The 27,361-nt window shown below is 41.0% G+C and overlaps 1 protein-coding gene across 1 annotated transcript in view; it reads left to right on the top strand.

Annotated features, from left to right (window-relative positions):
• The window catches only part of pkd1a (polycystic kidney disease 1a), a 74,521-nt gene that overhangs the window by 20,980 nt on the left and 26,180 nt on the right, over nt 1–27,361 (top strand). The window contains exons 4-22 of the mRNA XM_032562757.1: nt 902–1,065; nt 1,618–1,868; nt 2,895–3,155; nt 4,160–4,328; nt 4,848–5,028; nt 7,585–7,799; nt 10,181–10,302; nt 12,038–12,182; nt 13,364–13,623; nt 13,700–14,050; nt 14,822–15,304; nt 15,384–15,515; nt 16,342–16,517; nt 17,094–17,224; nt 18,179–20,793; nt 21,950–22,144; nt 22,246–22,545; nt 24,713–25,152; nt 25,484–25,634. Of these exons, the coding sequence (XP_032418648.1) occupies nt 902–1,065; nt 1,618–1,868; nt 2,895–3,155; nt 4,160–4,328; nt 4,848–5,028; nt 7,585–7,799; nt 10,181–10,302; nt 12,038–12,182; nt 13,364–13,623; nt 13,700–14,050; nt 14,822–15,304; nt 15,384–15,515; nt 16,342–16,517; nt 17,094–17,224; nt 18,179–20,793; nt 21,950–22,144; nt 22,246–22,545; nt 24,713–25,152; nt 25,484–25,634 (6,742 nt within the window). The remainder of the gene's footprint in view (nt 1–901; nt 1,066–1,617; nt 1,869–2,894; nt 3,156–4,159; nt 4,329–4,847; nt 5,029–7,584; nt 7,800–10,180; nt 10,303–12,037; nt 12,183–13,363; nt 13,624–13,699; nt 14,051–14,821; nt 15,305–15,383; nt 15,516–16,341; nt 16,518–17,093; nt 17,225–18,178; nt 20,794–21,949; nt 22,145–22,245; nt 22,546–24,712; nt 25,153–25,483; nt 25,635–27,361) is intronic.

The raw sequence follows: 27,361 nt of genomic DNA, 5'->3' as shown, positions 1-27,361 counted from the left end.
GACAGTCAGGCTAGTTGGCGTCTGGCAGGACGAAGCATCAGCTCGCTGCTGCGTTTAAGGCGGCAGACCGAGGAAACTGATTAAAAATGCCTCACAGCTGGTCGCCGCTGTAAGCCAAAACCACTTTCCGCTGCCACAGGAATATTTATTAATTGCCATAAATTCAGCAGAATGTAGCCATTGTGCCAGCTTCACTGGAGCGACACTGCATCCAGTTTTGCTCAGTGATTTCTCCACACACTATTACCTCCAGGAAAATTTATTGGATGAGAAAAGACATGATGCTTTCTGTAAACAACTTCAGAATGTGGTTTAATCAAATGAGATAAACATGCGTGAATTACAGCATTTAAATTTGGATAGTTTGTTCAGAGCCTAGAAATAGTATTCACAGCCCTTCAACTGCCTAGATTTTGGATTTTATGTGCTAGACAAGCACAGAGTTATGCGTAAATAAGAAGGAGGAAAATTATTTATTTTAAGTGTGAATTTGTATTGAACCACATGAGGTAAAGCCTGGAAGTAGCTTTTGTTGCCACATTTAAGGAATGTGTCTATTCCTTAAAACATTTCTTGCCCTTTAAGCTCAATGAAATTAAATAGAAAAAATGGGCATTTTTCACTTTGCTGTTGAGTCTCCTCTGTTTTAAGGTTTGGACTTTGACTAGACCAATTTACCACTTGAATTAGCTTTGATTTAAACCATTACATTTTAGCTTTTTGGTGAGATGTTAAAAAATTGGCATGTTAGTCAAAAGTTGAAAAAGTCAAACTTTCATTATAAAGAGCGTCCAACCTGAAATGACAACAAAAGCTGTTTACTCTGATCTATTCGGATTTTTAAAAAATATATAAAATTTTACCTTTTGATATCTTTAGTCCTGTGTGTTTGTTTCCACAGCGATCTAAGCAATAATCCCTTTGAATGTGACTGTGAGCTGTTCCGGTTGGTGAAGTGCCTCAAGGAAAAAAGAGTCCAGGTCCGACGCCCTCATGCTATGCTGTGCAACCACCCGCCTGCGCTTCGCCAACAGCCTCTGCTCAACATTAGCCTGCAAACCTGTGGTAAAAAAAAAAAATCCAAATGTTTACCCAAAATCTTACAAACCTTTTTAGATGCATGCATGCAAAAAAAAAAAAAAACACCCATACGGGCCGTTTCTGGAGCAACAATAAAAAATGCATAGCTGATATCAATCTGCAGAAAGCAGGAATGAAGATCAAGAAGGAGAAAGCAATCCATATTTGGAGATCTTGCAGCTCTCCCACCAGACATGCACTTGCATCCATATCCTTAATCTCTGGTTAGCAGATTAATCCGGCTGACCTTATCCTGTCCACAGAGACCTGTGACTGGTTCAGATACTTCCTCTGAATCCCAAAAACAAAGGCAGCAAAATAAATAAATAAATTAGATCTCCTCATCACAGCGTTGTTTGATATTTTCTAATTATTTCATGCCTATCTTTAAAACTCAGATTATTGCTATATTACTACACTGGACTCATGATAATCTGTGCAGACATTAGAGCGATAAACACTTCACCGTTTGACCTTTTCTCCTGCTAAAATGAGAGATCTTATAATTAAACCTTAAATCCTCCGTCTGCGGCTCAGGTCTCAGCTACGCCGCTTGTCTGGAGGACAGCAGCAGCCGAGGAGGAGATCGAAGTGAGCTTGTGATCTTCACTTACTCCAAGCCCGGGAACTACACGCGCGAGCAGTGTAACAGCGTGTGCTTCGGTTTGTCGCACCTCTACGGAGGCTTGGGAGAGAGGCACGAGTGTCTGTGTAGCACGAACAACGAGCCCAACTTCATCAGCGGTTCCCACTGCTCGGCCGCCTGCACCAACCGCCATGTGATGACGGTACGCGTGTTGCTTTATTCTGTTTACTTTACTTCAGACTTTATTTTGAGATCTTCTTTGACAGACTGTTTTGTGTCACTTCCCAGCTGCAAATCTGAGTGAACAAAGATTACGGGGAGTTAATCAAGGCTACACTTTTGGCTCACTTTCATTCACAGCCAAGCCCAGAATCATTCAATCTCATTGTAATTTTATAGAGATTTTGAGAATAAATTTTTGACGTGTCATATTTTTTTGATGAAATGTAAATCAAAGTAGATGTCATCTTATTTCAAAAGATATACATTTTGTTTTATTCATTTTGAGATATTCCATGTTGAGTGAGAAATATTTTAAGTCTAAATCTGCCAGAGGTGTACATAATTTTGGACTTAACTACATGCGCTTTCTCTCGCTCAGATTATGGAGCGCTTCAACTCTGCGTGTCCGTAATATTTGTGGGTGGATGGGACAGAATGTTCTCTGGTTAATGAAGAAAGACAGAAAACATTATTTTTGGTCCCTAAGATGCAACGTTAGAGATCGGACTCGCCAAAATAAAGGGGTTTCTGTCAAATCGGGACTAATTTACTTTAAAGTTGTTCAAACCCTGAAGTCTTCAGAGACTCAGTGCTCTCAAGACCAGAACTAAATAACGACGGCAGCGTTTAGTTCCTTTGCTCTTCAGCTTGGACACAAACTCCCTAAAAACCTGAGACCTGCAGGAACTGTTGGCGTTTTAAAATCAGGACAAAAAACATCCCAGTGTCTGTCAGCTTTCAAGTAAACATGAATAATTATTCAGTCATTTAGATTATGCCTCAGCCTTTAATTTGCAGTAAAGTTTGTATTTTAATGCTTCTTTCTTTTTACATGATTTCAGATTTTACTCTCGCTCTTCATGTCCCTTCTTCTTACTTTATTTTCCGCCCAAGTACTTTTATTTACTCTGTTTTTTAACAAATAAAGCTTGTTTTGCTTCTAAAACCCTCGTCTGCATTAACACCAAGACCTCCACTTCCTCACATACTTTCCTTCGATTGACAGGAATGTCGGTGGACTCTGGCCCGTGATGTGTTTGCGGTGGAGTTCTCCGTCTCGCTCAGGGCTCTCCCACTGCAAAGCGTGCACGACCTCATCGTTTTCTCCGCCACCTCCTCTGTCACGCCCGTGACCCTTTCCTGGGACTTTGGCGATCTCTCGCCTCGTCTCAGCTCTACGGAAAAGGGTGTCACCACAGCAGCTCACAAGTTTGCAATTCCAGGACATTATGAAGTCAGTCTGAAGGCCTGGGCTGGACACAAGGAGGTTAGAGACACATTTTTTTACTGAATGCTTCTCATTTATTCCTAGAACTGGTTTTGTCCATTTACAGCTTAGAAGGCCTTTGGGTCTATTTTTAAGCCCTCCCATGCCAGTCAGTAGTTTACACTTTTAAAAATATGCTTTTAAATGATTACTTTTCAAGATCCTACCTGGAGTTTGCAGCGAATTGTTTCCTCTTTCCTATTAACAAAAGCTTAAATATGAACATAAATTCAGAATGTTATTTGGTGAAACGTCTTTTTGTGGCATTGACGTGCTTCTGGACAAAACTCAGTCTGGATATTTGACCACTAAAGTTTAATTCATTAATTTAAACTGCTTTCTTTCCTGGCACTGACCCAGGCTTTTAAGCAAAATTCACACATGCCTGATATAACTGGGAGCTTTCCAAAACTGTACTCGTAGCTTCTTTTATCCATTCCCAATACACTTCTGATGTGTATTTGGAGTCTTTTGTCCTGTTGGAATAACATGTTGTCTTCAGGTTTAACAATCTGATACAGATGTAAAAAAAAAAGTAAAAGTTTATCATAAACTGAAATATACTGGTAAATTGTTGTCATAGCATAATGTGAGATAGTAACGACCAGGCAGTAGTGAAGGTATGTTGGATAAAGTGGAATAATAGCCTGAAAACTATCTAATTTAATTCAAATCAATGACTTCATTCTTGAAATTTGGACACAAGATGATGCTCCAGAAGGACAATAATAATCCCCAAATAGTCAGACTTTCTTTGAGGTAGATAAAGCCGGGTAATGCCCTGATGTGCCAGGTCTGGGACATTAACCAACCATTTTAAATTCACAATATCCACCAATTCTACTAAGAAGAGTTAGAAATAGATAAAACGATTCAATACATTAAAACTTGTGCATTCATTAATAGAAATATGTGTTTTTTACTACAATTATGAACCCAAATTATTGTTAACATTTGTGACCAGGTAAAAACGATAAGCGTCTGGCTTTGTGTTTGGTTTTCAGGTGCCTGCGCGGACAGATGTGACCGTGGCTCTTCCTCCCAAACTCGAGCTGCACTGTCCGGCGTTCGTCGTGGCCAACAAGAGTGTGGATGTCACACTGGTCAGCTGGGGCGGCGTCGGCTTAAATGTGAACTGGACAATCTCACAGAATGATGTCCAGGTTGCCAAAGGTAAAAGACAAATACTGACACACAAACTTTGTGAAACTAATGATGATGTGCAGATTACCGATCCCTAGAAATGTTTTCTAACATGCTCGTTGTTTTCTTTATGATGCGGATCTTGGATTTAGTTTAATGTGGAAGGTTGTCAGATGGGAAACTGGAATCTAGTCTAATTTCACTATTCTTCAAGAAAAGATGTAATTATGTTCTGTTTTTGAAGGGCAGCTGTAATAAATCATCAATATGAGATAAACGTTCTAAGCCAAATCGTTCTAAGACAATTTGTTTTTTTTTAATTAATATCCACTGTGGGTCTTTTTCAAGTCTTGGCTTATGCAAAGTATTTTTTTATTATGTTTAATCTCTTATCAGATCATGTTAGGTTCTTATTTCAACAATAATAGAACCATTAATAAAATCGACAAAGAAGGAGAGCATGCCATGATGAAGTCAGATAAAAGCCTCTCATAGTGTGACTTCAGATATTCTGAGAAATCACACGACTGTTTGCTGTTTTCTCGCCAGCCTTCCCGGACTGTCCTCCGAGGGAAGGGGTGTTGCACAGCAAGTCCTCCAGCTGCTTCCAGATCTTTCCAGCGGAGCTGAGCTGGAAAGATGCTCGACAGCAGTGTTTGAGTCGCAACGGGGATCTGGCTGTGGTTAGGAGTGATGAACTGCGCAACCTGCTGGCATGCAAAGTCACACAGTGAGTGAAGTGGGGCCTTAGTGTTTTTCTCGTTGTAATGACATAACATTAAGCCAGTGCCGTGATTTCCATCAGTGAGTTCAAGCGGAAGAAAGGCAAATTCAACCAGGACGTGTAGGAAGCTTTCAAGTGAAAATCTAATTTCCTGTCAGCTCTCTCACAAGGTTTTGGAGCTTTAAGTGCAACCAATGCTCTCTGTTGGTCTCGATGGAATAAGCATGTGGAGTTTTCACTATGTTGTATATTCAGAAGAAAGAAGGTTCAGAGAGGGACTTGGATAAAACCCCATCAAACACAAGATTAACAACAGTAACAAGAGGAGTGAATAAGATTGTCTCTTTGCCGTGGCACCTGTTAGTGAGAAATATTGACCTTCAAGTGCATCCATCCCTTACCCGGAGCAGAAAGCAAAAACCAATGTCCATCTGGAAAATCTTGGGTCTTGCCATCCAGGTGGATCTTCTTTTGTACTGAAAAAAGAAGAAGTATTGTGGCAGACCACCTTCTCGTGAAAGCAGTATCCTCAGATTTATTTCTCTTTCAACAGAGTCACGCTCCATGTCAAAATGAAAAACTGCTCTAGGAATGGCTTGACAAGATCACCAAAGACTCTAAGGTGTTGACTAAATTCCCCAATCGAGCGTCTGTGGGAAGTGCTGAGCAAACTAGTCTGACCCATGGAGGACTTAAAGGACATAAAGGAACTCCTGCCAGATAGCGCAGCACCTCTTTAGGGGCCTTATGGAATCCACGCCACCATGTTTTTTAGGGCCATTTTGGCACCAAAAGGAACCTAACACTGGTAGGCAGGTAGTCATAGTGTTTTGCCTGATTGTTGTATCTGAGGTTTTCCCCAGAAAACTTGCTAAGCCCAGTGGTTGTGGCGCTCGACAATCATTCATCCAGCGGCCCGCCGTGTTTTTGAGTTAAAAAATGTTTAAAGTTGACAAGAAATTTGACAATATCACTTGATATTGGAAGATTGGAAGATTAATATCGGAACACCAACTATAAAGTCTTACAAAATGCAAACAATTGCGAAGCCTGGTGGCCCGCCAGGCTTATAATGCACTGTGGGGAACCTTGGTATCTGTCTTGAATGTATATGATTATACAGAGGATCGACTTTGATAGAATGATTCTTAATATGTGCTTAATGTTTGTTTTCAGCTGGACCATATGATTGGGTTATTAAATGACATATTTAAGCATGGTTTTAAAAAATAGTTTTTCAGATTATCAAATCAGTAACACAAATTTATTATCAGACAAAGAACACCTGTCTCAACACAAAAATCATTTTTCAAATATTGATTTTTCTTATTAAGGGAGGAAAAGTCTAACCCAGTCTGACCCTGTAGAAAGTAATAACTGGTTGTGCCACCCTTATTATCTATTTACGTTATTTTCTTTTCTTATTCTACATGTTTGGCAATAATCAAGCTTGGTTGTGTCTTGAATTTAGCTTTTCTAATTATCTGGTTCATCAAAATTAATTCGTGATTAGAACATATTCACATGGGGTTCGGTTGATCAGGATCATTTAGTAGTTGTATTTTTTAATATATTTTTTAGGTTATCATTCCCTGGTTTTAAACAGATCTGCAACATTTTAGTGTGACAAACGGACAAAGAAACTTTGAGGTGGCAAATTCTGCCTTGCATTTATCCTCTGGTACAATTTACTATTAACCTTCCATGCATTGTGTTCTGCATGTCAAGATGATCCTCAAAAGCTCCCACTGCTTATCTTTAGCTGTTTGTGGACTGAACTCTTTGGGAATCGTCCCGATTGAGCCGACCCAACGACCCCAAGTGTTTACTGTTTGGGTTGAAGAAATTTCCAAAAACACATCTATGAAAGCACAGCTGCATTGTGAGCTAAACACCCTCACAGGACTCCCACCAGCTCTGGGTGTGTGTGTGTGGGTGGGTGTGTGGGTGTGTGTGTGTGTTAATGTGAGGGTAGAGGCCCTGGTCTCTTAGCTTGACGTAAATAAAAGAAAAAGGAAAAGAAAAAATGCTGCAGATGGAGCTTGTCCTCTTTCTCCTCCTTCTTTGTTGTTTCTCCTCCCTCTTGCTTATATAAGAGGGCTCGTGCTTTTTTTTTTTTATGAGTGACTTCAAAACTTTCTCTTTTTCCTCTTGAGCCCTTTCCAGTAAGTTATTATCTAATGTTGTTTTCACAGATGTGGAAAAAAACGATTATTTTCCTTCTCTATGTGACAGGAAGGAAAATGAGTGTGGGGAGTTGATTCGGCTCAGTATGCACCTCAGAATGAAAAAATACATCGCATATCCACAAGATTTTGTCCTACAGTTCAAACTTGTATGATCCAATCCCCTTAAAGTCCAATTAAAACTTCCTTTCCCTTTCTGGCTGCAATCATTGATTGAAAAGTTGGGACATAATTCACAGCCTCTTTTGTGAGTCTTCTCAATCAATGATGGGGTTTTTTTGACTCGTTTTATTGTATTTTTCCTATGCACATGGCTTTCTTTTTTTATTTATTTATTTTTGACTACTTGAAAATGTTCTGGTAATTTTTGCACCAGGGAGCGAGGCGTGTGGCTGGGCTTGAGCGACGTCGACTCTCCGGGAAAACTGCTCTGGGTGAACGGATCTGAGGCTCAGGACGGGGAGGAGGGCCAGCAGCCGCGCTCATCCATCTCTGGCGGAAACGTGTGCGTGTCTTTTGATCAGAGCGGTCAGACCAGCTCTCACCTCTGCGACTCCAAGAGGGCTTATGTTTGCCAATACAACCCCCACGGTATGCTCACACACACACCCTCTGATCATATGCAAAGAGGCGCAGTCAATGCAAATGCAAATTCCCTCCAGTTCACCTCGAGCACCAAACCGCAAGGTTGATTATATGAATTTTCCACATATTTAGATTGTGCAGGCGCCCTCAATATCACAGCTAAACAATCTAAGTGTAGGTCGGCCTTTCTTAAAGCTCCTCTCATAACTGGAGCACAAATTGTATAGACTGGTCCTTGTGCGAGAGCTTTGATTTCCGCCACTTTCAACATAATAAGTGTTAACACGTTTTCCTTGGACTCTAAGGCTACGTTCACACTGCAGCCTGAAGTTACCCAAATCAGATTTTATATTTTTGCCGTTGTGTGACCTCTGTCTGTTCTTTTCAGATCTTTTCAGGTCTGATTTTTAGAAATGGAACCCAAGGAACTTGGATATGTGGTTCTAAATCTTAAACTTATCTGATGTTTTCAGATGTGACCGTTGATACTCAATAAACGTTCTGGTACAGTTCTGAAGCGGGAAGAGAAATAACAACAATGACAGACAATAATGCGCATTAAGTTGTTACTGTACTGGCTCCAGTTGGACAACAACTTTAAAATAGCTCCACCATTATTATCCATGTGTGCTGAGCACACTCGCTACGAGTGGCGTTAATGCGTCAAGGTGAAGGACCTGAAGACTAAAAATTAATTTCACTCTGCTGGAAGTGACAGACCATCGATATAGTCATTTCTGGTTCTATTGTAGCAGTAAACGAGAAAAATGTAGCACTTTAAATAAATGTAATATTAAATCTTCAACATGTGGGTATTTAGCAAAATGTCAAAGGGCTTTTAAAATATTTCCTACGAAATGAGCTCGTTGCAAAACCATTAAATGGAGAGCACACTTGATTGCTTCCCAAGTGCCAAGTGCAAAATGTTTACTTAATCTGAATGCTAAGTGTGCTACATAATGTGAATGAGTCACTATAAACAAAGAAGTCTTCAAATTGAAAAAGTTTCACTCTGCCTGGTATTCCCTCAAAGTATTTCAAATGCAATAGAGTAGAAATCAGGACAGCGTGATAGTTATGTTATATTTTAGGTAGATGTATGGATATATGAGTGTGTGGCTAGCAGCTGATTTCACTGGTTATCTGTCTTTCATGGTGCGTCGTTTGTTCTTATCAGTTCATCTTTCCTTGTGTCACTCTTCAGTAAATAAATAATTCAAGTCTTGTTGTTTTTTCAGATTTTTTTTTCGTCTCTGTGACTTTCTTCTAACAAACGTTTGTTTCTGATTTCTCTTAAGCTGGCCTCTCCGTAGTGACAAATTTGAATTTGTCAACTTAAGCAAAAAATCCCTAATTATTATGATGAGGTTTTTATGAAAAAGATTTAGATGATTGGCAAAAGTAACTAAGGACAATTGCTCAGAGCATCTGATTGGATTTGCTTGTCCAGGAAATTAGTGTAACTGAGCTTTCTTGGTTAAGCTGCTGTGCTTCCAAGCTTGCAGCAGAGACATCCACGCCACATAAATTATGTTCAGGCTCAAACGCTGCTGCTGTCATAATTCAGCAGCGTCCAAAATGCCCTATAGGTGTCTGACATCTAACACACCTGTGCACCTCTATAGCAAATCTAACTGGTTAGTATAATAGAGCAACTACTGCACTGTATTGGACTGTATTGTTTTCATTTCTCTAATAGAGAATATTTCATATTTCCACCAATATTTTTTATTTGGTAAACTGTTTTACTAAAATTTTGGGATCACATTACATTTAGTATACTTAGTAACTGAAGATGCAAGTGTATTTCGGTAAATTAGAATATCATCCATTTTTATTATACTTATTTTACTAATTATATTCAAAATGTGAGACTTGTGTTTTATATCTATTACACATAGAGTGGTATATTTCAAGCATTTACTACATCAGTGCAGTTGGCGTGGAGGCAATCAGTCTGTGGCTCTGCTGAGACGTTAAGACAGTCCAGCTTTAATGGTACTTTAATAGGTTCTGGAGTAACATTAGCACAAAGAATGCAACAATTGTGGTCCGACGTCCTGTATTCGTCTTTGTGTGGTGGATCTAGAAGCACTGCCTCCAGCTGCTCTCCATGCCTCATAAATTTCTCTCAAACCTCTTGAATCCTCTGTGGTTTTTCTTGCTGCTTGTGCTCATTTTTCTGCAGCACTTTTTCCTTCCACTCAACTTTTTTTATTAATATGCTTGGACACAGCCCTCTCAACAACCACCTTCTCTAGCAATGACCTTTTGAGACTTGTCCTTGCGATATAGAGTTTTAATAAAAGTAAACACATGAAATCACTCTGTGTAATGAATCTAACTGGTATTAAATTACTTTTTATTCTGCTTTTTTCCTGTTTCAGTGCGCGTTCCAGATGCCGGAGTGTATCTGTTGGGCATGGCCGTCTTTCCTACCGACCATCCGTTACTCCATTTATCAACAACCCTGCTCTCTGCTCCACAGTCTCTCAGCAGTGTCATTGAGGTAAAGAGGGATTTCTGTTTAATTAGACGTCATTATTTTAAAGCTTATTCAAGCCCCCTAGGTGACATGGGGGATTTTTCTTTTCCTTTTGCAATACCTTCCAAAAGTACCTTCCTTTCCCTTGCATAAAAAGTCTATTTTGTATACAGACACAACGCAAACAAATGCCGATTTAAAAATGCGCTTAGCCAATCTGCACCTTTAAAGATCTTCAGTGAAAACATGTTTGTGCATGCTTTTTGTGCAGAAACTGGTTGAAAATCAATTTAGTAACTGTGTTCATGTTGGTTTGTGTAAAGTTGAGATGGGGCTGCACATGAAAACAGTCCTTTATAAATCATTCAGACTACCAACATGGAAAAGGCCCCTTGAAAATAACTAAATAGTCCAAATAGTTTGAATGTATTTTTCTTTCTTTCCTTCTTATGGACGGTTTTTGTTTGTGTTAGAAGGAATGGAAAGCCATTGCTTGACCTGTTTTGCTTTTACATTTTGCACATAAGTTTGCATTTGTATCTGAAAGAAAAATATATAAAACTTCAGATATCTCACAAGCAAGATATTAACATGCATACAAAACCATTCCAAAAACCCTACATTGTAGCAGAAAGGCTTTTGGTTTTCAACAGTGTTGTATAAAGTACTGGAATCTCAGAGTCAAGTAAAAGTACAAGTACCTCTCCAAAATACGACTTTGGTAAAAGTCGAAGTCACTGACTGAAATGTTACTTGAGTAAAAGTCTTAAAGTATCTGAAACTTCTTGTACTTAAGTATGGAAATTACTGTAAAAATGGATGTACTCAAGTAATGTAATGAAAAGTACAAGTAAAAAGTAAAACAAGGCAAGTTTGAATGACATTTCTTATATCTTGGTAAACTTGTCAAATAAACTTAAAATAATGTACCCAACCAAGTGCAGGCAAAATGAAACCTGCTAATAAATTGTTCCAGTTTTAAAGAGTAGCACATGTTAATGGTTTGTGGTTTTGAACTTGCATGCCTTTCCTATATTCGTTAAATTTAGTCTAAATTGCTATCGCTATGGCTTCTGTCCCCCATTGAACTAGGGTGACCAGACGTCCTCTTTTTCCCGGACATGTCCTACTTTTCAGACCTAAAAAGATGTCCGGGGGGAATTTAAAAATTGTCCGGGATTTTGGTCAATTGCCTCAAAACACATTACATAGCTTACAGTGGATTATAGGGCACGGCGCTGCGTGTCACGTAATCCCTGAGCCGCGTCAGTGCGGGCAGCACTCTTCTCTGTTCGACCCCCCCTCCCACCCGATGCAAGGTGTTCCGATTTCTGATTTCCCCAACAATGGGAGAAGCGAAACAGGTGTATCCTATTGGAGGTGATGAACAAGCCAGGCAAGCAGGCTACGACTTTGTTCGGTAGCCTGCTTGCTAATCAGTAGGTGGGGTCAAAACACTTCGTTTCTCTCTCTCGCTTTTTTGTAACGAGTAACTAAACCACACATTGAAAATGTATCGGAGTAAAAGTACGCAATTGAGTTCGGAAATATAGTGAAGTAAAAGTGAAAGTCATCAAACATTTTCATACTCCAGGAAAGTATGAAGTACTCCAAAATGTACTTAAGTAAAGTAGTGAAGTATTTTTACTTCGTTACTATACAACACTGGTTTTCAAGTTGCTGGATGACCCGACTAGTATATAATTGTGAGGTCAAATAATCTTTTATATCGTTTTTCACATTTTTTTCCCGCTCTCAGATGCTCATGTTTCCTGCGATGAGCTTTGTTCAGGCTGGCCGTCTGTCCTCTTTGGAGATCATCATCCAGGAGCAAAGCTCTCAAGTCCACATCAGATTCCAGACCTACAGACCCAAATGTCCCGGCCAGCACCTGCTGCTGCCCAGTGAGTCAGCCACAGAAACACACTCATGTACTCTGTACATGTAAAAGACCTGCAGAGTTTACCAGCAGGGGTTAAAAATCACACACACATATAGGCCACCTGAGCCCACACCTCCAATTACACACATATTCTCTTACACTGACCGCCCCTGTCTGAAGACGTTAAGGTAAATGACAAGGAAAGTGTGTGAATGGAGGCAAAGCATGGTCAAACTGGAGAGGAAAATGAGAGATCAAATAAACAAGATCCACTCCTTTGTGAGGCCTTCAGTCATTAACAATCACCACACTTACAGCAATATTCATGCAAATTTCAAATCTCTAGTTTTTGACTCTGCAGCAGATTTCTCTCTAATAACTACAATAAACATGTTTAATATGTTTATATAACCTTTCTAACTTTAAAACAAAGACAAAATAATTTGGAGTTCACATTTTAAACTTCCTTCAGAGGATTATTTTAACAACTTGCACTTTCAGTTCATTTAGCATATTTATCATTACCTACAGATGTCACCATGTATTTTTCCTTGAGAGTGTAGACCAATTTCTCTGACTCTGACTTTTCCAAACATTTACAAACATTTTCCAAATTCAAAATTTTATTTAATAAAGCAGAACAGTAATTCATTCAGGCTTCCTGCAAGATTGGTTGAGAAACGACCAAAGCTACGAAGTATGAAATGGTGAAATGATCAGCATCCATTGAGGTCTGGCTCCAGGTCTGGAAACCTAATTGAACAGCTGATATGTTGTTTTTAAATAGTTTCTTACAGCTTTTGTGCCTCCACTGAGTTCATTTCTAAACCCCTATAAAATACTGGTAATGGTTCATTTTGAGTCTTCCTCCCTTAGCAATAACTTCTACAGGGAAGATTGCTGTTAAGTTGTTGTTAATGTTCTCTGATCAGAAAAAATATATAATTTTTGAGTTTCTGAACTTGATTCCAATCCAATTTAAAACAGTGCAATTAAAACAGAGACACACTGATCAGAGATTTGGGACAGATTTCTGATTTTTGCAAACTTTTGACCTTCTAAGTCTGATTTTAGATGATAAAATAAATGTGAGATGGTACTTTAAACGTTCGCTTGGCGTTGCTAACGTAGCTTACTTAGCATTACTAAGAGCAGTTTCTGTGTATTCCCCAGAAAATGATCAAAATGAATATTCTGTCTCAGGTTGCGGCGGTCCAGCTTGTTCTCCGGCGGCAGTTTGTGTCCCCAGTCAAACATTGATCAAAGATTCGCTATCTTGCCCCCCGGCACAGCAGTGGTGTCCCTTCCAGGATAGTTGCCTGACTCTGGCCCAACCATGCCACCCATCTTCGTGTACTAACTGCACCCGGGGTCACCACCTGCCACCAGGGACGTCGAGGCCCCAGTACACCTTAAAGAATGAAATTGTCTTCGCTCTCCCACCAGGACCAGCGCGTGCATTGGTGAGAGGAGGAGTTTTTTGCCATCAAGATCAGTTTGTCTTTCTGCTCTCTAAACTTTATTGTCTGGATTCTGCAGTTGATACAAGACCAGCTGGAGGACATCTTGGTCTCACCCGGCGACGTAATCGCTCTGCAGCACGACGGCGGCCCATCAGCTCTTCTTCATTGTCAGTCGTCTCCACAGTCACCGTGGCGACAGCCGGTCCTAGCCCTGAACTTGTCCGAGTGGTTCTGGATGAACAACACCAGACAGTCTGCAGATTTCCCAGATCTGAATGTGGAGAATTTTATAAGGAATGGTGAGGGGGGCTGGCTGGAGGAGGAAAGCTGCTGCATCAGAGTGCTGTATGTGGGACAAAACAGGACCCAGCTGCGGGGAGCCCAGCTGTCTGCTGGTCTACCCCAGCCTGGACTCTACAGCCTGCTGGTAAGTCATCAATTCTCATGTCATTTCCCAGCATGCATCTGACAAATGGTGCATGCAAAAAGAGGCCACTTAGGAACTATTGGCCTGAAGTGAAAAGCCTTTCATGCATGAATTTGTAGTTTTTATTGCTGTAGAACTCAATCTTTAATCAAATAATTGTGCTGTTGTTAGTGCTGTTTAAAGAAGTATTATTTTCTAATAAAAATGTTTTTTTTAACATTTTTATTAAAACTGTCTCCATGTCCTGATGTTATAACACAGAAAATCTGTGAAAAGGTCCATGTCCTGCTTGAGCTACTATCGCCGTCTGCTGAAATGCTATGCTCCTGGTCAAAAACAACTAATCAGAGAAAGATCTTACCGCTGTCAATCAACCTTGTGTATTCGCTCCTCATTGAGCCAATGGTGGAGAAGCAAATTGTTTCAGGAAAAATATTTATCTGCTGTCATCGGAGGCCATGCTAAGTAGCCAGAGCATTCATGGCAGGCTAGTTATGCTGATGGGGAGAAGCTGTAGCGCAGCAGAAAGAAAGAGGAATAATGTGAGCAGAGTGTAAACACAAGCTTGATTGACAGCACTCACACCCTCCTCCTGGTTCTGATTGATTGTTTCTGACCGAGTGGTTTAGTTGTGTAGTTAGTTAGGGAGATGGCAGAGGAGTTACATTTTTTTCACAGATTTTCACTACATTGTGACAGTTTTAAAAGATATGTAAAAGAAAACATATTGGAGGTTTGAGCCACAATAAATCAACCAAACGTTGCCGACAGGTTTCCACCACTGAACCATCATACCCATCTTCAGCATCCTGTCCGCTCCGAGTTGTACCTCCCCTCGGTTTGACGATCCTCCACCCTCCTCTGAACAACGGCACGGTCTACATGCAGCCCAACAACACCAGGCTTGTACTCCGTGTGCAGTCCCCCTATGAGACGAGGGTATCGCGACAAGGCAGCAGTGTCAGTGTGACCTTCCAGTCGAAATGCCCTGCTGAGTTTTTGTCCAGCCCAGCTGTCTGCGATAACGGGTGGAAGTCGGGTTCAACAGTCGAAGCCTCTGAACCCGTCTTGTATGCGGTGCTAGATCTGAGTTTGGGAGAAGAGGAACAGAGAGGTCAAGTGCAGGTGGAGCTGGAGGCGCATAATAATGTGACAGAAGCCACCCTGCCTTTGGTCGTCTACTTGGAAGATCCACTCGAAGGGCTAGTGGTGCAGCCAGATCCAGAACACAGGGTCCTGATGGAGTCCGTTGTGGTAAGTTTATGTTTTTGGCCAACTTTGGTGCAGATTGACCAGATGTAGTTAACATTAGTGTCGTCTGCCTGTGTTTTAGAGCTACACTGCGTCGGTGCTTAAAGGTTCTAATCCCACATTCAAGTGGACTGTGGATGATAAGCCCTACTTCACTTACTTCAACAGTGTTCTCAACGTGATCTACCAGAACGCTGCCATCTACAAGCTCACAGTATGTTTTAGTCGCAATTAATAATCAGCTTCTGTTACAGTGACGATGCTGTAAAAAAAAATTTTCCCCTGTAAAAGTCAATGACTCAAGACAATTAGCTGAGCTGACTTGGATGGATAACTTTTACCAAATGACATATGATCAGTAAATGTTAGCTTACTGTAATGCTTTTTGTGTGTTTTTTTTACCATAGTCTCAAGGATGTTTGTGCATCCTTAAAAAAAATCTTAGATTTGTGTCTAAAATAAGGTCTAAAAAGTCTTGACTTCATTTTAAAAAGGTAAGTTAAACATGTTTGTCACAGGTCTTATATTTTATCGAGACAGGAGTATTTAATGTTGCTTTTTTCTTCTGTCAGGCAAAAGTTTGAGTCGCACACAGTTGAGGCTACCGCTAGCTAGCTAGCTGCTAACATATCCATCCTAGCTTATTTGTGTCTATATTGGATAAGTGCAAATTTATCGCCAGTTGGCTGGACAACATTCATTTTTGCCTCTGGCTGACTTCTGTTGCCAAACTATATGAGCCAAGATGCAAAACAAACTCTTAAGCTAGGCTAAGGCTGAAGAGAGCCATATGTGAGAAGGCTAATAAAGCCGGGTTTACAGTTTTGGCTGTGCTTGATTTTAATGCAGCAGGTTCCCCCAACCGTCCTTGATATTAATAGTTTTTCAGTCTTAAATTTAACTCAAGGCAGCACAAAAACAGTCTTAAAAAGCCTTACACCTGACTTGTGGAGGTCTGCAGATACCCTGATCTTGTAATCGTAAAGTTGGACATGGCTCCAGACTACAAACTCCTATGAACTGTCCTGCATCTCTTCCAGGTGACAGCCTCAAACCATGTCAGCACACTGACGAAGCATTTCAACATAACTGTTGATCGACTGCAGCCGATGGCCAACCTCACAGTAAAGGGGGTGCCGGATGTGGTTCCTCAGGGGTCCAATCAGACACTCACCACCTCTGTGCTCGTGGACATGTCGGTGCCAGCCACATTTCGGTACGAATCGTTGGAGAGGGGTCAGAGGATCACTAAATTAATAATACACAGCTTTTCAGATATATACCTGGTGATATTTTGTTTATCTTTCACTGTTTATGAAGTAATAAAGCTCTCCATCTTCTCATTCTGTCTCTTTTTCCTTTCATTTCTCAGCTTTGAGCTTCCTGTATGCCATAATAGCACCACAGCAGTCGAAACAGAGCTTTAAATTTATAACCGTGTGGTCAGGGAAGATTGCTGACAAGAATTTTCCTCTCTGTGCAACTGTTTCCCCAGTACTCCTTTTTTCCCCTTCCTAGCCCTTTTGCTTTGGAGTACTCTTCTCCCTGCCCCCCAACCCCTGATCCACTCCTATCTTCTTAGTCTAAAGAGCTTTCAAGTTTGTACTTTCCGTTTCTTCTTCTCCAAACCCTCCATTGAACCCTTTTTAAGAAAAGATTCACATTTTCCAGTCTAGTGTGTGTATTTTTGTGTACCCAATCCGTCACTCGCATTGTGAAGCTTTAGGCATCAAACAGAGAGAAAAAGTAGATCCTCTTTTGTTGACCTTTCATCGACTCTTTTCTTCTGCAGATGGTCCTTTGGTGACGGTGGATATGAGGAATTTGAGTCAAAGCCTCCATATTCTCCGTCTCTCCTCTGTAAAGACTCCCCTAACCAAGTTCTCTTGAGCAAAAACATCACCTATATCTACTCTCAGCCAGGTACGGCCTCCTTCTTAAACCTGTCAGATAAATTAGCACAGCTGGAGCTGAAGTCAGGATTTAATCAGCAAGATTACTTTTAGATAGTGTTTGACCAACATGCTGTGATTAGTTTTTGATGTGAATTGGCTTTACTTAAACTGAAACCTACAATTGCAAAACAAAACAAAGGTTTTCACATTTCCATGCATCTGATGACATCACATATCCCATAAAAACTGAAAACTTATTTTTAGTATATCCATTAGTTGTTTTCTTTGTTTGTTTGTTTTCGTTATGAATTCATGTAGTTTTATAAAATTGTTCTTTATAAAGTAGTTTACCTTTACAGTGGAACCCATGAGTCCTGGATTGCAAATCCATACATCATTACTTAGGTGGATGTTTATTGTCAGTATACATTTTTTGATGGTAAACATAAAGCAGCAGCAAGTGTCCTTCATAGCATTTTACTTAGAGTGGCTATTTATGGCTATAAAATGTATTATGATATAACGATTCCATACCAGTCTATTGATAGCTATTGATTAATTTTTGTTTAGAAATATCAGAAATACTGAAAAACTGTTGGCATGACCTTTCCTGTTTTATCTACAATTTACACTTCACACTTTTATTTTTAAGCAATTATGAGGTATGATGGCAAAACCGTAAGCTGCTGCTGTGCAGGTTACTCAACAGGTTGTTGCTAGGTAACCAAATAAGTGAGTGAGTGAGTTGATGCCACCAAGCTTGCTTAGCTGGCTGTGAGAGGTTAAAAGGCTAAATCCTTTCCTCTGCCTACATCCCCCAGAATGCTGTACGGTTCTGGATTGGAGTTCAGTGAAATTATTGACCATTCTGTCAGACATATTTTCTATTAATATTGATTATCTATTGTAATATATATTGTTATCGACTTATTGTGCAGCCATAATTCAGCTCATTCCCTTTTGTTTCCCTCTGTGTGTACAGGTATCTACACAGCGCAGGTATCCGTATCCAATTGCTATGACAACATCAGCCAGAGCATCAACATGAGTGTTTACAGCATCCTGACGCATGTCGACATACAAACAGAGCGGCAGTTTGTGCTTTTGGGCCAATCGTCCTTCTTTGAGGCCCATCCTCTGCCTTCGCCGTATGGTATTCACTACGATTGGGACTTTGGGGATGGCACCGCCCTCAAAGGTCGGCGGGTGTCACACACCTTCGCACAGAGCGGCAACTTCAACGTCTGTGTGTCAGTGAACAACACCATCAGTTTCACATCGACCTGTGCAGAGATATTTGTCTACGAGGAGATTGAGGGCCTCACAGCCAAAAGCTCCTCTCCCACAGAGCTCCAAAGCCCCACCAAGGTGTGGGCACAGCTCAGTTCTGGTAACAACATCACATGGATTTTCTCCATGGGGGACGGCACTGATCCTATAATTACATCTCATCCTAACATATCGCACAACTATGTCAAAGAGGGCAACTACACAGTGAATGTGACTGCCATGAACGCAGTGAGCTTTGGCTGGATGCCCCTCTCAGTTCATGTGTACGTCTTCCAAGTCATAAGAATGGAGCCTTCAGGATGTGTCCAGGAGCGGACCAAAGTCAACTTTCAGGCCTGGGCATCCGGCAATGCAACAATTCACCAGTACAATTGGAGTTTTGGGGATGGGAGTCCCAATGAGACGATTCAGGGCAACTCCAGCGTCTCACACACCTACCAGCTGAGTGGGAACTACCACCTCTCTTTGCTTCTCTCCAGTGGAGTCAACAAAGCCACCAAGGCCAATTTCTTCAACTGGGTGTGTGTGCAGCCAGCTGTGACAAATGTCAGCATCTTCCCTAAAAAATCACACTACGGAGTTGGAGAAGAAGTACAATTCAAAGTGATAGCTGAGCCAGAGTTCAATTACAGCTACCAGTGGGACTTTGGTAGAGGGGAGGAGCCATTCTTCACCCATGGCTCTGGAAATGCTGTAGCAAAGTATAAAAAGTCAGGTCATTATGTGATAACTGTTCATGTTTTCAACAACATCTCTGCCAATAACGCGAGTGCTGTCGTTGATGTTCTGGTTCCCATTGGACCGATCTTGATACGTCACAATGGGACAAAGAACAACAACTTGACAAGAGGAGCTCCATACACTTTCACAGCTTCTTCTCTGGCCTCTGATGTTACTTACACCTGGAGTTTTGGAGATATTCAAGTGGTTACCGGCCAGAGTATCCTCCATACATACAACAGTTCTGGGAACTACAACATCACACTGAAAGCTGCCAACAGTGTTAGTCAAAATGAGACTTTTCTATTGGTTTCTGTGTTTGCGCAGATTTTAAGACTGAAAGTGAATGCTAGCGTCGTAAATGCCCCCTTGTATGAGCAAGTCAACTTTGTGGCCTACCAGGAGGATGGAGACAGTGTAGACTACTCCTGGATTCTGTGTGACCACTGCACCCCGATCCCAGGGACCAATACCATGTTCTACACCTTTCACTCCATTGGCACCTTCAACATCACTGTGATAGCGAAGAACGGCGTGGGAACAGCAAATGCAAGCATCTCCCTGTTTGTCCAACGGAAGCTGGAGGGCCTGCAGATTTTGGCAGAGGACATCAAAGGAGGCGGAAGCGCAGCGCTGGAAAGCTGTTGCTATGCAACAAACAGCATTCTTCATCTTCAAGCGGGATTGAAGGAGGGCACCAACATGACATTTATCTGGAACATTGTCAGAGAGCAGGATACTGTCAGCTCATTCAACATGAGTGGAAAAATGGTGGAGCTGAATTTCTCAAAGCCAGGACCCTGTAACATCTTTCTACGAGCGGAGAACCTCCTGGGTCATCTTCTGGTCAACAAAACCATCTATTTTTTTGAACCACCTTCTGGTGTTGACCTAAAGATCAGTAACAACCCAGTTGCCACTGGAGCTACAACAAACCTGACAGTAGAGGTCATGAAGGGTTCAGAACTACAGTATCGGTGGTCTGTGAATGGAAAGAATCAGCCGTCGACCGCACCCTGGTTGGCCTACACCTTCGATAGTCCAGGTCGAAAAAAAGTTTCAGTGGAGGTGTTCAATAAAGTTAATTCAACAATTAAATCAAAGACCATCGACGTCCAAGATATAATTTCTGGCTTAAGTTTCTCAATAGCCAATGACAAGGACCGGAATCACTTTGAAACCAGAGTTGGCATCAACTTGGAGGGGGAGGTGATGACGGGAACTGATGTGAGGTGGACGTGGCTGGTGGAAGGAACTACTAAATCAGGAAGGCAAACTTTTCTCAATTTTTCTGAGCCTAAAACAGTCATCATTACTCTGAACGCCACCAACAACGTTAGCAGTAAGGCCTTTTCAAGGGAGTTCTTTTTTCAGGACAAGATTAAAGTGGAACTGAAAGTAAGTAAGGAGTATGCAGCAGTTAACGAAAAGGTGGAGTTCACACCCCTTCTGATAGAGGGTACGAACGTCAGTCTGACCCTCACCTTCAGCCCTGATGCAAAAATCCACCCTCAGCCGAACAAAACCTACACTCACGCCTTCAGCAAGGTGGACACTTACTACGTGAATCTGCAGGGATGCAACAAGGTAATGGAAACGTAGATTGGTTTGTTGAAAACATACCTGTCCTCAAATCTTTAAACAATCTTTAAAAGCTTGCTTTGGATCACATATTATTACAGAAGTACCAAACGTATTGCATCATTCCCAGATAGTTTATTGAGTCCTAAGTAATGCTTACATGGTGATTGTCCCGGAATGGACGTTTTCAGCCAAAGTTGTTCACTTCATAGTTTTCATTAAGCAAAACTTCATGTAAAATTAGCATTGGGAAAGTTTAACTTAATGGAGGTATTAAGAAACAAGAACAGATGGTCTGTTTCAGATCAACTCCACCTGGATGAAATAAATTGTGTGTTTCTTTTTGTTGTGCGTGACCCTGATTCCCTTTGACGTTACACAGGGGTTGTTTGGTTTCTATTCTTCTCATAATTTCCACTGACAACACAGTCTCAGCAATTGATTTCAAACACCTGCTTCCCATCCGATCAACAACTACAAGCCTGTTATTTGAAGATACTTTGGATTTATTTTGTATAGGTTTATAGACTCAGTTACATTTTTGATAATCCAACACAGAATACTTCAGATTCTAGTTGAGTGATGTCCTGATTCCAGTAACCAGGACTGGTGACCACTAATAAAATTTAACTCTTTTTAGAAAAGGTGGTCAATCATTGTAGTTAATTCATATTTTAACAAAGGACTCAGTTACATTTTTGCATAGGGTCATGTTGGTTTGCTTCTCTGTCTTATCAAGTTGAAGTTCTTGGATACATTCTGGTTATTTTTGATGAATATTTATTGGATGATATGAAAGCAAAAACAGAAATGGGGCATGATCGGTTTTTACAGCACCAAAATTTGGTTGTCAGACTTCATGCTTGTGACTATTTGAACATTTTTATTTTCAGCCGTAGGAGTAAATGTCTGTTCAGCTTGTGCCGTTTACTCCCTTCCTTTTTTCGTTCTTCCCTTATGTCCTTGTTCAGTCCCTTCCTTTGTTCCTGCCTTCCTTCCTTCCCTACTTTCTTCCTTCCTTTTTTATTCTCCATGTTTGTTTCTTCCCTTCTTTATGTAACCGTTAGTTCAAAGTGTTGTGAAAGCTGCTCTTGTTTGTGGCTGTGAGTCTAATGGACAATAACTCAAAGTAAAGTATTTCTATTTCTGCTTGACTCATCAGATATGCTGTTACAATCACAAACTTCAAATAGAAGTGATGGAGCCGGTGAGTGGACTTTCCATCCAAGGAGTCAGCAAAGCCATCTCCGTGGGCGAGAAAAGGATGTATACGGCCGACATCGAGAAGGGGAATCCTGTTAGTTTCGTGTGGACGTTTGAACTGACTCACCAGAAGGTCACACATGTGGGCAAACAGGTCTGACTCCTCACACTTGAAGCATTCTCAGATTTTAAAATTAGTGTCAGAACAGCACAGTCAATCCGCCAGGATGTTGACATTTATCTCAATGACCTCAGGTGCAATACGATGCAGAAAAGCCAGGCCTGTTGATCATTCTTCTGAGGGCTATAAACAACGTGAAAGATCAGAACATCACTGAGCACATACAAGTGCAGAACCGCATGAACTCCGCCGAGCTGTATGCGGTGCCGCAGGATACTTTTGTCAACAAGACAATCACCTTGATGGCCCATACTACGCCCACGTCCAGCCCAGTGGACTGCCTGTGGGACTTCGGGGACGGTTCTGTGAGAGTCGCCACCAACACAACCACCACCACTGTGCGCTACAGTCATCCAGGAAACTATTTGGTCCAAGTATGTACATCTCTATGTTATCTCTCCATTGATCAAAAAAAACATTCAAACCCAATTATCATTTCCACATTTTGCCACCTTACAGCCACAAGCTTCATTGAATTTTGGGGGATTTTACTGACAAAGTAGCACCTGATGGGGAAGTAAAATGATTCAATGTCATTTATATTTAATTGATTTTTCGTTTTTGTACATCACAAATTAACTTGAGTAAAGAAACTGCAACATCAGCAGGAGGAAAAGAATAAAATCTATGTAAAGATAGATAATTACACAAAATCAGGTTTGATAATTCAGACACCATCATAGTTTTCAAAAACTATGCCTTGTGACTTCAATGTAAAGATTATTCATTTGTGGGGCGTGCTGTGGTGGCGCAGGGGGTTAGCACGCCCCACGTTTGGAGGCCTTAGTCCTCGACGCGGACGTCGCGGGTTCGACTCCCGGTCCCGACGACCTTTGCCGAATGTCTTCCCCCCTCTCCTCACCCTCCTTCCTGTCTGCCTACTGTCTAAAAAATACGAGCCACTAGCACCGCAAAAACTCTTCGGAGAAAAAAAAGAAAAAAAGATTATTCATTTGATTATGAAAGTACTGTCAAATAAACCCACTCATTAATCTTCGAAGTTTCCTTCTTAAACCATTTTTGAGTTGTGGTTTTACTCCAAAATGGCTATTTATTATTTGCTTAAACCAATAGCTCTCTAAGTAGAAATTTATCTTTTTTTGTAATCCTGGTCTATCCAAGTTACCCATAGGTAGTACCACAAATTGAAATTGTATTTTCCTTTTGAAGACTGGCTCCAGGACTTTGTGTATTTCTCTCCAAAATGAAACCACATGAGTTCAATCCCAAAAAATGTGAAAATGATTTGCTCATGTAGATCCACAGAGTCTCCAACAGTTGGCCCGGCATGAATATTTAGTCTTTTGGGCCGGTGTGCAAAAGTAGCGGATCATATTCCTCCAGCTGAATTCCCTCCAGCAGGGAGTGCCTGTTGTACTTCACTGTTGTCTACAGATTCCCTGTACTTTACGTCACATTGCCCTTTGTTTCCATTTTGCTTTTATATGCACTGTGTTATTTACCTGTAAAATTTGCAGTGATTACCAAATATAGCTTAGAGATATAGCATAGAAATTATATATTCTTAAATGCATTTTTGACAATATCAAAAATGTCTTCACTGATATTAGAAACTTTTTGCTCATTTTTTCTTCCCTAAAACGTTTCAGATTTGTAAGTATCTAAACAAATCCGGATTCTGCAATCCAAATGTATCCCCAAGGTCCTGGAAGCTTGTCACTTTGTCCTCCCTTCATCAAAATCCAGTATGTCTTGAGACCTTTTTTTGACCATGTTGACAAATGTTGACTCCGTTTCACCAGGTGGGAACTCTAAGTTGCTAATAGCACATTCAGATGGAAACTTTTGCCTGTTCTGTAAGCTCAAGCTCAAATTGGAAACAGTCCAAACAGAGTCCACTGGGGGATTCAAAATACACCTTATGTTGTTCTGTTTTAAAATAAAAACAAAGCATGATGGAGCAGAAACAACTTCTCATTTAAAAGGTTACTGGAAAGACAGTTGGCCCTCTTGAAGAGAAAACTAATGACCACTTATTAATTAATCATTAGTCGAACGATAAGATCAATTAACTTTACATTACCTCGGGGCGTGCCGCGATGGCATAGGTGTTAGTGCGACCCATATTTGGAGGCCTCAAGATTCTCGACGCGGACATCGTGGGTTCGACTCCCGGACCCGGCGATCTTTGTCGCATGTCTTCTCCCCTCTCCATTCCCCTTTCCTGTCAGACTACTTTCATATAAGGGACACTAGAGCACTCAAAAAGACCCCCTGGAGGGGTAAAAAAAACAACAACAACAAATTTTTTTACATTACCTCATTCATTGACAACTTGCATGCCTAACGTCAACATTTGCTTGTATTATTTTATTTCTACTTCACAATTTTGTGCTTCTTTGAGTTGGTCTCATATAGAGTCTCAACAAACCACAATGAAGCTTGCTGTTACGTGTCAAAATCTTGAAGACTCCCAGGGGTGTGAATATTTTTTCAAGGTCCTTTTGGATAGTCATCGATTTCATAGCTACTGAATGGTAAAAACTTTACATCCTGTCATGCCTGCCTGTTCCCTGCCAGGTAAACTGCAGTAACCTGGTGAGCTTGGTTTTGGCCGAGGTGGAGGTAAACATCAGAGTGCTGGAGTGTGAGGAGCCGGAGGTGCAGATCTCTCAGTCCCGCCTGGTGGTCTGGCGCTCCCAGCCCATTTCAGTGGAAGCCAGCATGGACTTGAAGGGCTGCGTGCGCTACGGAGTTCAGTACCTCTGGCAGGTATTCTCAAAGTCAACCTGCGAAGACGAAATAATGAAAGAGAGACCTTTACCCCCCGCGCTGGAGTCTCGGTTTCCTCCCAGCCAAGCTGTCCGCCTGCCTGTGGAGGTGGATGTGCGGCGGCTACAGTTGCAGCTGCCAAAGATGGCTTTGGCAGCAGGGAACTACTGCTTAGTGTTTTCTCTGTCATATGAAGGCGTGCCGCTACGGAAAGCTGCCTGTCTGCAACTCAGTATAATGACTGCTAAGTGAGTACAAAATCACACAATTTAAGTTTATGCTTCTTCGGTTCTTATAGAGAACAAAATCTGCATGAAAGAGAGACGAGCTTGACTCTGTGGCTTGATGATGCTCTTTTGGCATTCATGATCACAGCACACTTTAAAAGTGAATATGGAAAAACACAACATCAGAGTACTGGAGTGTGCTTAGCAAATTAAGCCTAATTCCTTATCAAACCACATCCATGCAATATACATATTCATCTATTGAAATGAAACATTTCCAGTCATCCCTGTAGCAACATGTTTGCAGCTTGTCCGCTATTTTACTGACATTTTAATTCATCTTTCTTATCAGGTTGAAGCCCATTATTGAAGGAGGAACCCGGCGGGTGTGGTCCAGGACGCGGGACCTGCAGCTCAGTGCAGAGCAATCCTACGACCCCAACATGGACCTAGACAACCAATCTCTGTTGCGTTACTTCTGGGAGTGTGAAAGTACCTCTAAGGTATCTTACTCACTCATCTGAGGTGTCATGTTGGCAGAGTGCTAATTAACAAACAGAGCGAAAGCTATTGTTGGGTTTCAGATGACGTAGCACCGACGTCACCCAATGCACATGGAGGGCAGGAAGTACATGCAGCCCATTTATTTCTGTTGATCCAGCATCAAAATGTCTAAAGTCTGTGTCCTGTATGGTTGTTTCAACCGGTCTAATAGAGAAAATAAATAAATGTTATTTTCGTATTTCGAAGGTAGTTGGTCACAAGGGAGTTAAATTAAAAAAAAACTTACCAAAAAAGAGGAGAAAAGTGGATCAATAATCTACAGCTAAAAACAGATGGTGTGAAAACTAACAATGCCAGAGTTTGCAGCGCCTGCTTTCTAACAGGTAATGATCGCATAGTTTAAGTAGTATTTTCAGATATTTTATTGGACAGTTACTAAGAAGGACAAGCATTCTTATGTAAGGTGAGATATATTATTTTTATGCCCTAGCATGGTTGTCCTCAGAGTGCTAATGTTGTTAGCAGCTAGCTCAGTGCCGAGTCACGGACAGAAAATATAATGTTCATTCAGTGGGACTTTCATGGTAAAAAAAATAAATAAAAGTCTAAATAAATTAAATATAACCTACCCAGGCATACAGTCACAGTAAGCTGTGACTATTCCCCACATGGTTCGTGTCTGACCACGAACAGACACAAACATGGGGTTTCTGTAGATTGGTAAGAATAGTTGACCTACATTGGACCTTAATCCAGTGTCCTACAACGACTCAACATTAACATACAACTCCTGCATGAATTTGTGTTTACAGAAGCTAAATAAATGATTTACCGGCAGATCCAAGCTCATAGAAATAACCTGGGTTAGTTTGTTGTTAGCCATAGCATCGTTATCATAGACTAATTACTTAAAATAGCACAATTCACTGCTCACCCGGCAGAAACAAGTAGACAGTCATTTAATGGTTCGTTTGATCCTAAATGCTTGACCCAACTTAAATGATTGTATTCTCCAGGCTGTTGAAAACTTTCTTCTGGCTCGTATAATATGAACTCTGCAGCTCCAGAGTTAGTTGTGTGGCTCGCCTCGACAGTTAGGATTAATGCACAGTAAGTTTATTCTGGCATCTCTTTACCTTCTCTGTGCTTTGAATCTTTAACTTAAACCACAGGAACAACAGATTTGAATTGTCAAACAAGTTAAACTTTTATTTAACTTTGTCTTCTAAGGACAAAGAATAACAAAGCAGAGCTGTGACGGGCGGTAAAGCATGCTTTGGGTAAACAGCTCCCTGCAAAGCAGCATTGACGTCAAACAGAGAAAATGTCTGTCAGTGCATCTCTTAAACGTCCATTGTTGAACGGTCTGTGTTGATTTTATGTTTTTCACAAACACTCCTGCCCTGGTGGAGGGCGGCGTGACGCATTAAGCTTCAGCAGCAGAAAATGAGAAGGGTGTGTCCAGCAAAATGGAGCTATATGTCCATTATGTAAATACTGTGTTTTATTTTTAGATGTTGTGAACACTAACAGGTCAAGTGTTCAATTGGTTTTGCACCAATTCTTGTAGAGTTGTGAATTTGCTCGCTGCTCTCTGGATCAGCCATTTAAAGGGTCACATAACTGTTTAGAGATAAACTCAGCATTCCTCAGCCCGTGCTTTTGCTCCCCACCCTTGACAATTACACAGTCCACATCAACAGTATCACACACATTCGCACGCAGG

Source organism: Xiphophorus hellerii, chromosome 5, assembly GCF_003331165.1.
Source record: "Xiphophorus hellerii strain 12219 chromosome 5, Xiphophorus_hellerii-4.1, whole genome shotgun sequence".
Classification (NCBI taxonomy): Eukaryota; Metazoa; Chordata; class Actinopteri; order Cyprinodontiformes; family Poeciliidae; genus Xiphophorus; species Xiphophorus hellerii.
This window is presented reverse-complemented; position numbering and strand designations above follow the sequence as displayed.